General features: G+C 35.0%; 1 protein-coding gene across 3 annotated transcripts; it reads right to left on the reverse strand.

Moving 5' to 3' along the window:
- Positions 1-389: 389 nt before the first annotated feature.
- On the reverse strand, positions 390-9,865 carry LOC7474071 (nibrin homolog). 3 transcript variants are annotated; one of them, XM_002322460.4, is made up of 13 exons: positions 9,693-9,865; positions 9,469-9,522; positions 9,062-9,311; positions 8,764-8,852; positions 7,627-7,757; positions 7,072-7,118; positions 6,856-6,964; positions 5,331-5,417; positions 3,735-3,906; positions 1,739-2,097; positions 1,256-1,317; positions 937-1,039; positions 390-807 (listed from the first exon to the last, which is right to left on the reverse strand). In XM_002322460.4, exons 1-13 carry the CDS (start codon positions 9,727-9,729, stop codon positions 754-756), a joined length of 1,554 nt encoding a protein of 517 aa, XP_002322496.3. In that variant the 5' UTR covers positions 9,730-9,865; the 3' UTR covers positions 390-753. The 3 variants fall into 3 exon arrangements, 2 of the variants coding, with proteins under 2 accessions (XP_002322496.3, XP_052303552.1); XR_002978189.2 differs by having other exon boundaries at positions 658-807; positions 937-1,017; XM_052447592.1 differs by lacking the exon at positions 7,627-7,757 and having other exon boundaries at positions 7,072-7,108.
- Positions 9,866-10,208: the final 343 nt, after the last annotated feature.

The following is a 10,208-nucleotide window of genomic DNA, read 5'->3' on the forward strand; positions in this document are numbered from 1 at the left end:
CTTAATTTACATTCATCTCTTAATTTTATGAATTTCTCTTTTGATTATTATTAATAAAAAAATTTCCCATTTATTTACATAAATGATTAGTAATTTATTTAATGAAACACTTGTATAGGCTTTCCAAATTTATACATTGAATTTCTTATGTTAAAAATTATATATTGAAACAATCTATATAGCTAGTTATTTTTAAAAAAAAAAAAATTTAAAACCCGCGGGTTAAATGGCTAGTAAAATCTAAACATGATTATCTACAGTCAAGTGATGTGTTTTCATGAGGATCCATTTCTCCGAAATATTAACCACAAAAAAATTTGCACCAGTTTATTTACCAGCTTAATTAGAAATTGGAATATATTTTTCGTATCAAGTTGCAATAGAAGAAATACAAAAAGGAAACGAGTTTCATTTATTTCTTGAGCTACACTACAGCAAATGGGCATGGTTAGAATCAGGTGTGCAACTTAGAAATAAGAAAGGGAAATGGTCTAGAAATAATGAATCGGGTTCTTACTGCTCCAAACCCTCAAATACTGCTCTCTTCATTCTCCAGTGAAATGTTATCATATCACACATCAAAGGAACTTGCTACATATGGCAACACTGCCCCCTTCCCCTTAATTTCCTCCAGATATCATATCCTTTCAAACTCATTCCAAAGAATACCGATACAGGGAAAAGGTAGCTCAGAATTTAGTGGATATTGCACAACGATGAAGAAGATGATCAACAGTAGCCTCATTCCTGTTGTCAGCCACGTGTAAGAAGTACGTGAAGAGAACCAGCAACTCCACGCCGCCTTCCCTGCATAGTTTAGGAAGCAGCAAGTATTTCTCATTGTCTTGTCCCATTTTAGCTTAATCAAGTTACACACCTCAGTTTCTAACAGTTAAACCCTCATTCCAATTCATCCAAACAAGTTTTGGTAGTCACCTTTTCAGTGTTGAATAAGTCCTCTGCAATTGCTTCCATTTGCTTTCGCCTTTTCTCTTCCTTCACAGACTCGAGCATATCCTGATTCCCATAGTCAAAATCTCTATCAAGAAACAAACAAAGACTTGATGTGATAAGTATTATTTCAAGTGGTAACACTTTTACTAAAAAACACAAATTTCTCAAATCACAAACTTATGTCTTTTAATTAAATGAACAAATTATAATGTCAATCAAAAGGTTGCCACATGGGTTAGTTAAAAAGTTTAATAACAATTATGGTATCTCTAGCATTACTCTATAGTAACCATGATCTTACTTGTATGGATATTTCGAGAATGGAATCAGATTGTTGAAACTATTCCCTGATTGAGTGTTACCCTGAGAGGATAAACAGCAAAAGAATTTTACTTAATGTCTTGTCAACAGGCATGCCCAAAAAAAAACCGCAATAAGAGAAAAGGAATAAGGAAAAAAAATGCAGATGCAGCATTTATTTTTATTTGTTTTCATTGACTCAACATAAAATTGATGGCAAGGGCGCATGCACAGATAACAATTTATCAATTGAACTGAATCCCAAGGACACAAATTAAAGGCATCATGTGACCAATTCAATGGCATCTTTCTTCAACATATTTCTCAGTCTAAAATCATGGATTTGATCAGCTCCACATATTTTCCCATCACAACCGTGGAGGAGAGAAATGACTGGACAAAGATTTTCTAATACACCAGCTAAAACTAATTGAGTCTGAACTCCCAGGCATGAGACTGGTAAAAAAGGGGAAAATTCCAGTACCTTTCTGAAGCGTTTGAAATTCAAAACTTCATTATTTGGAGTCGAACTGATTTGAGCAGGTAAATTCAAATCTCTAATGATTAAATCTTGGCTATAAATAATATCAGAATTTCCACTTTCAGCCTCATCAACTGTTTCTCGTTTTGCTGTCATCTTACCAATACTGTAAGTAGAGCTTACAACATGGTTATTTTCTGATCTAAGATGAGGGTCAATTGACATTTCCAGTTTGTTCACATATTTTGGCGCTTCTTCATTGGAGATATCTGCAGTGAAATGCTCTGATGTTGGTGTTTCCACTTCTGCCTCAGAATCTGCTACTACTGTCTCATCAGTAGAGCATGATGATGAAACAAGAACTGCAAGAGGACATATAGCAAGCATTACGTCAAAGAAATGTGTAATATAATGGTAATTTAAATAAGGCATGTATATATGTGTTCTACAATTGAAGGAAACGATAGGAATTTGTGGAAAAAGAAGTTGAATTACAGATTACTTTAAAGAAGCAAGAGAAATAATAGATCCCAAACAATTGGGCCTTCACAACCAAAAAAGACTTCTGCTGAAACCAAGGATTCTGTGTAGCAAATATGCATTCACACATTAAGATTTGTATCACATTACCACAATATGATCCCAAAATCATATTCTGCAACATCCAGGATTTTTAAGGCTCTTTCATGGCAAAGCATAATTCCTCAAAGTGGCTAATAGATTCATGTACTTCTCTCTAGCTTTGAATCACATAACGATGTAATCGCTCAGAAACTCTATAACATGCATGGTGTTCAACCTTCAACAAGTTACTTGTAAGCTTCTTCAATGAAACTACAGTGGCATATCCAGAATGACCAGAAACTAGAAACAAGAGATTCCAAAATCTCAGTGACGATACCAATACTAATGTAGTATTGCTTTCCTAGATTTATTATTATGGGAATTGCATCACAAAACCAACACTACTTTAAAAAAAAAAAAGTTCGGATGACAGGGCCTATGACTAAATATTCTTGAAATGCCTGATAATAGGACTGTAAATGATTTTTAAATGCCATCAATCATCATCTCGATATTGGTGCACAACAAAATTAAAACTAGAGATATTTTGCAAATTGGAACTTTGCAAGGCCTTACATTCCACTAGTTATGTTACGTATCATCAAAATGAAGCATCTGAAAGTCACTTATTTCTACATTCCCAGCTTCAGGGGATATGTGGTGTAAATTGTTTAATTATAGTGGAGATTCTAGGTTATTTCCATGAAAAAAGGGGGTGGATTTAATGTTGATCTCTTCTTTTGGTTTCAGGAGGAGGAAGGACACAAGACTTTGTAATTTTGTGTCATCTGTGCAGTCCTGTCTGCACCTGGTTAGAGAAATGCTAGAACTTTTAAGAACCAGTGCACTTCGATGTAATTTTTGTGAGATAGAATAGTTTTTGAAGCAGGACAGATTTGAAGTTTCGATCTTACTAGGGGTTTGTGGTGGATTGGGGCTTGGAAATCGAGGATTTAAAGGGATTAGAGTAAAGAGAAAGGGATATAGGGTTTGGAATTTAGTCAGGGATAAACTAACAGGGCTGCTAGCTTCATACTAGTAGGTTCTCAAGGAATCACACCTAGAAGATGGAAAACCTATATATCACACCTAAGAATTCACAACACAACCACCATTATAATTGCTGGAAATTTTATTTGTAAACTTACTCAACTAACCGGCACTCAGCAGGATTGGGCAACTCCTTTGATTTTCTTTCATGTTTTGGATGACGTTATAATTCATTTTAGTAAGTTTATACACATTTCTTTATCTTAAAGGAGCAAAAATGAACTGCAATGCAGATCAACTAACCAAACTATTATGCAAGTACAAGTGCTTAGAAAGGTGAAAGAGGGTAGATCCATATTTAATGCTGTTACAAGTCCTGTCTGTAATACTGCTTATGCAAATTGCAAAGCAAGGCACACTGTACATTGGAAAATAAGATACTGACCAGATGGTGATACCAAAACAGACAAGTCTAGATGTCCGGCTAAAACAGCTCTTAACAGATCCAACTCATTCACTCTAGACAATGAACCCAGCTTGTTGAACAAATTAAACTTGTCTGGTGATCCTCTGGGGATGACGCATACCACATGACTGTCTTGCCCACAATCCAAACCCTGAAAGAAAATATTCACCCAACATGCATTAGAAGATCATATGGTTTTTTTCTGCATGATCCAAACTTGGAAAATATTATTCACTCAATACATGTTAGTAGATAAGAGAAGTCAAACATGACAATTGCTTGTAAGATAAACAAAAGCCCCATGCAAGGTTTTTGACAAAAAGCATTGATGCTCCATTCAACATCACATTCTCTTTATAGGCTGACCATTGCAGTGATTGGAAAATATCTAAAGTACGTAGATCAATAGTTTACTGTTCTGATGAAGTATTGACATCTTAGCTATGCAAAGGCATCCATAAATATAGATTGGGGGAAAAGGAACAGGATTGTACGGTACCGATGCCAATCTAAACCTGTGTTTCATGGAAATTGTAAAAGCATCTGGCACTGACATGTGTCAGATACATCAAAAATAAAAAACTTAGTAAATATGAACAGACATGTGAAGATGGGTGCTAGTGTGGAGATTAAAGTACAATGTTCCTTTCTAAACAAAGGATCATTGAGCTTCATTTAACTTTTACTACAAGTTCCCATGTTATAAGAATATATTCTAAAGGAATATCTGTCCAACAAGTTTCCACCAATAGCCTAAACGCCTAAAAAATGAGGTGCTGCCATCCCAATCAATAGTTCAAAAATCTCACATTAGTGAACAGAATTCAAGTCTCGAGGAGACATGGCATTTTTATGTCACTGTTCACTCTTTCCCCATCAAATATTCTCTCTCTAAAAGTAGGTGTTCATTATGAAAAGTCGTTATGATACAATTACTGCTAAACAAAGCATTTATAACAGTAACACAAGAAGATATTTGCAAAGCAGCGGGCAATCTAGCCCAACAATACTCATTCCACTAGAGGCAAGTCTGCAGGCCTTGAGTTCAAGTTCTGTACTTGCCTAATCAAGCTTTTCATTAAGGCTGAAAAACCTAAAGAACCAGCATGGATAGCATAAAGTAGCAAAATCTACTAGTTAAAAGAAGAAGAATAATTTAATTTCAGACAGCAATGAAAGACAAGATAAAAGTCTTCAGATAAAGTTTTTAACCGGTAAGACTATTGAAATTTCATTTTAAAAAAATATACTACTCATCTCCCCGAAATCAAACAAGTGATAATAAAGTTTTTAACCGGTAGGAATATTAAATACTATTCATCTCCCAAAAATCAAACGAACAAAATAAGAGTCTTCAGATAAAGTTTTTAACCGGTAAGAATCTTGAAATTTCATAAAAAAAATACACTACTCATCTCCCCGGAATCAAATGAGTGATAATAAAGTTTTTAACCGGTGAGAATATTGAAATTTCATAAAAAAATATACTATTCATCTCCCCAAAATCAAACGAGTGATGAAGTTCCCATTTTATCAGCAAAAATGCAGATCTTAACAAGAGCATGAATTGCATACTTTGGCATTTGAACAGAATTCTTCTACTAAAACAATCTTTGCGCCGCATACTTCCAACAGAGACTGCAACCTGTCCTTGAACTTGTACTGCACAAGGGAAAATAACAATAAATAACTACCCAGATTTATAATGATAAGACTTCAGATCTAAGCTTACAAATATTGTCAGCAAACAACTAAGCTTCCAAACAGGAATCAAACTACCAATCAAATATTCACGCTATAACAAAGAGATTGGAACAATCGCCCTGGGACAAACAATGCGCATGGATCAGTGGATGAATAGCTCATCTCTCTACCTTACTCTTATTCAACCGCATCCATAGACTGATCACTATCATATCATGCCCTCCTCCATCAGCCAAAATGGGAAACAGCAGCTATCCATCCTGTTTTAACTCATTGTCATCTTCAACAACAGTTAAGAAAAATGACCAGACACTCCCTCCATGATCAGTTTAACTTTCTTTATTCTTTGAGATAAAAAATAAAAGAAGCAAAAACTTCTCCGTCTATCACAAAGAACAAAACCAGTGGTGCCTTGTTTTTTTTGGAATAACCCCCAAAAACCATAAGCCTCATGGTAAAAACAAAACCTTGTACCTTTCGAGTTTCAGTTAATCCTAAATTGGAACATCCAAAAAAAAAAAATCTTTCTGAAACTCTCCCAGACGCTTACCTTCATCTTTGAAATGAGATGGCTCCATATACATCTTGACAATCAAAGTGTGACATGCAGCTAAATTATTAACCTAGATTGCACAGACAATTAATGAACCATCTCCCTGTGGGCAAAGGCAACAGTATAATGAACAATTGGATAGACAAAACCATCCTTCCATTGTGCAAAAGCAATAGCATATTGAACACTACAATCACAATACTCAAAGCCATATATTCACATCCAGTTATAGAGATGTAAAACATCAATGAAACCCTCATTTTTTGGACCATTCAAACATGATCCATGAATGAAGGTGCTTAAGATATAATAGGGAAGGTGAGGCAAATTGAAGAGAGAAATATTTTGGTGTAGGCATCATAGATCTTTGAATCAACACAAGCTAAATAAGTCCATGGGTGGTTATGCACACGCAAAGATATTAGGCACATAAGAATACTAAGCTGATAAAGACAAGCAGTTAAATTCAATATTATAACTTAAAGAAGAAAAGAAAAGACAGTAGTCTGAGAAGTAGGGTTCTGGCTGGCATGTCATTGTTGCCTTTGATAGCAAAGATAAGAACAGTGTATTTTGGCATGTCCTCTATTCATGTCAACAGAGATTACAAATGTTATGAAGGGTCAGTTGAAGCTTTTATGAAATATCAAAGTCTAAGACACGGCAACTTTAAAGTTAAGTACACATTGAAAATTGAAATATCACGCTTCAATGCAAGAGTGTCAGAAGGTTACAATACTTTGATTCCCCAAGGGAATCAGAAGTGATAGAAAAATTTTGTAATTACTGGAGAAAATCCTGAGTTTTTCAAGGAGAGCTAGTCAACCAGATCCAATTTATTACCATATTTATTGATTCCAGTAGACAGGTGAATCCTTCCAAACACTTAGCACGAGTTCCTGATGCTGCAACTTTGACTGATACTCCTTCCACTGTCAATGTAGGAATATAGCTGAGGGAAAAGGTATAATGTATTGTATTAGCTTCATCAGAATATATAAAAGGAACTGCAGATAAGCGTTAAGAAATCGGCATAACCATGACTGAAATGATACTTACGAGCTCCAGCTAGGAATTTCTAATCCAATCCTTTTTTCTGCAACCAACTAATCATAATACAGTAATTAGTGATTGTACAGACATAAATAAATAATGTCGGTTAGATAAATACTTTTGCATTTTACTGTTGCCCCTCTAGTGTCACCAAATATGACTTGTTTAACCATTCCCAAATGTTCCATGGAAAACATAGCTATTATTTACAACTTAACATTTTATGCACCAAAAGGATCCATAATCACTCCCAGTTAATGCAGCAGCTCCGGCAACACCATGGTGTATCCTAACCATTTTCAAACGTTCTCATGAAAAGATAAATTCATTACAAGACTCCTCTATTCTGTTTTAGTTTCGTCCAAAATAAAAAAACAAAAGAAAAGAAGCAATGAGGAAGTGTCAAGTGAGGGTTTGCAAAAGTTACAATTCCCTTCCAAACCTCCATTTATAAAAGTAAAGTTGTTAGTTAACATCCAAAATTAGCGCTCAAAAGGTTTTAACTTGAACATCAGCTACTATTAAACCCTAAATAAGAAGCAAGGGATATTAAACTAGTACCTCAACCCAACTCCTGAGAACAATAGGTTTCTTAGACACAATAGCATCAACAAGATGTTCTTTAACTGGCATGAGTTCATCAGCAAGAACATGTGTGCACTCTTCACTCAAATTGTAGGTAATGCAAGCACCTATAAAAAGACAGCATGCTAACATGAGGATGACTATAATATCTTGCAACAGCAAATGGCTTTCAAGTAAATTGTAGAATCCACTAAACTAACTCAAAAAGCTGCTTGGGTTAAGAGCAAGCATCACTTCCGAAGAAAGAAAAAATGGCGAGCTTCTAAAAAAATGTGATGGTGTAACAATACCATTTATGCTCTCAGAAAACTGGCAGCATTAAAACTGCAGGGAGACAACATGATTGGTTAATAAAGCAATGAGACCCGTAGTTACCACCAGTCATTACCTTTCTTCTCTTCATTGTCTTTTGCAAGTCACAAACACGCTGTATCTACACTGTTCAATTGAAAGTTAACCAAATTCCACACTAAAAGAGGGATCAAATCTCTGATTTCTTGATTCTAAGTGCACTGCAAACCCAATCATGGTAACTAACACACCTGGCACCCACTACCACTACCAACACTAATTTGCATATGAAGGTCCACTCAACTAATTTTTAATCCCAAACTAGACAGGATTGGGTGTATGGAATGCTTCCCTGAGTTGCATAGGAAGAATAGCACGACTAATAACCCTGCCAACCAACTACCACCGGTTCTTTCAACATATCAATAGCTGTCATAGTTTAGATCAGAAGGTTTGCAGTGTATATCAGTTTTTTATAGAAAATGAAGCTCAATAATTCTCAAAACACATTAGTTGCACATCACCGCCAGTCACATGAGAAAAACAGCAATTATCAGTGATGGCTTATGACCAATATTATCACAAATATGTGCCTTGTGCTTTGGTCAGAATACAAATTTTCTTTCCTATCAATTGTAATCATATATTAATGGCAAACTGTAGGCTAGGGAAGAAAAATATAGGTTGCATAAGTCACAGATGTTGCAATCTGAAGGACATGTAACCAAACCAAATGGAGGGCAAAAAGGAGATCAACTCAATAATATAAAAGCAAATATACATGGAGATTTTATAGGTAGCTAAGTTGTTTCTCTAACTTACCAATTGATGAGACTTTGTCTCGAAGAAGCTGATCCACTTGAAAGGACTCGGAACAGTAGACGAAAAATACGAGTGGAACAAAACAGAACCTGCCAGATTTTAGTTGCATGACAATAGTTAAATTGGAGGAACACACAGTTTTTTAATGTCTTATGGTCTTAATCTACTTTACAAATTGCTCTAAGACTGACCATCCAGAGTTAATCTAAGTTCTGTTACTGTTTTAAAAATTATATCTGATGAAAATGTCAAACATGCAAAAACCAAAAGGCCGAACATGGAAAAGACTTAATTTTACCTGTAGACGGCAGTACCAGTTCCAAAGGAAACCACATCTCCATCTTTTAAAGATGTTTCTTTATTTAGGAACTTATGTACCTTTTCCTTGTTAATGTATGTTCCATACTTGGAGCAATCTCTAATCAGAACTCGGGAGGGTAGGTCAGATTTCATGTGCAGAGGATGATCCATTGAAATCATTTCATCAACAACTAATTCTGCATGGATTCGAGAAACACCTTTGTCTTTGCAAATAATTACATCACAACCTAGAACAAGGATAATTTTGGATTATTTCAGGCGAATTGGGTATCAGCATAACTAGAGTAGCTCAGGTGTGATAAAGTCCTAAGCCTCAAGCAATCGATCAATCAAGGAATGAAATTACAGTGCAGTAATCCCAAACAATATTAATAACAAAATTACCTTTTCGGCCAACTTTGTAGACACCTTTTGTAAAGATATAATATTTGTCTTCACCTGCCAATTTCCATGTTAAGTAGACAAACAATCAGCTGAGTTGAGTGTGTGTATAGAGAGAGGGGTTGAGAAACAAAGAGACATGATAAATTCTAACTAATTAATTAAGTAATTTCCCAACCAAATTGAAATATTAAAAAAGAAAAAGAAGAATGAGATGTAAAACTGACCTGAAAGAGGATCGACCGGAAAAAGACCCCACACCATTCTGATTCTGATCTTATGAAGCAGCAGCAGCTTTCTTTCTACGATTTTTATTTCGCTCTCGCTCTCGCTCTCTGCTCTACAGTGTCTACACTCGACATGAGCAGAAGCCAGAAGGCTAACATATATTTGATTTTGGGCTAAATAGGACTGTCACTTGGGTCATCATGACCCATGAGATTTAGCCTGCATTTTCTCTTTTTCCGGCCTGCTTTCGATTTATCTTTCCTTTCTTCTGCTCTCACTCCAGAGCCCATCCATTTTTTTTCACTCTAACTACATCGCATAAATTAAAAATAAAATTAAATTAAATTTTGGTTATATTATTATATTCTCAATTTTAATTTTGACCTCCCTGTATTTTATTATATTTTAAATCATTTTTTTTATTTTTTTCTTAAGTTTCCTCTATACTTTACATATAAAACTACTTAGCAGCAATAATATTCAACTGAATTGATTAATTTTAAATTTTGAAAATG

The sequence above is a fragment of the Populus trichocarpa genome, chromosome 15, assembly GCF_000002775.5.
Source record: "Populus trichocarpa isolate Nisqually-1 chromosome 15, P.trichocarpa_v4.1, whole genome shotgun sequence".
Lineage (NCBI taxonomy): Eukaryota > Viridiplantae > Streptophyta > Magnoliopsida > Malpighiales > Salicaceae > Populus > Populus trichocarpa.

Coding starts and splice junctions, on each gene's coding strand:
- LOC7474071 (XM_002322460.4), bottom strand. CDS start 9,729: ATGGTGTGGGGTCTTTTTCCGGTCGATCCTCTTTCAG. Junction 8,853..9,061: donor ACTGGTACTGCCGTCTACAG/GTAAAATTAAGT, acceptor AAAATCTGGCAG/GTTCTGTTTTGTTCCACTCG. Junction 7,758..8,763: donor AGACAAAGTCTCATCAATTG/GTAAGTTAGAGA, acceptor GTCTTTTTATAG/GTGCTTGCATTACCTACAAT.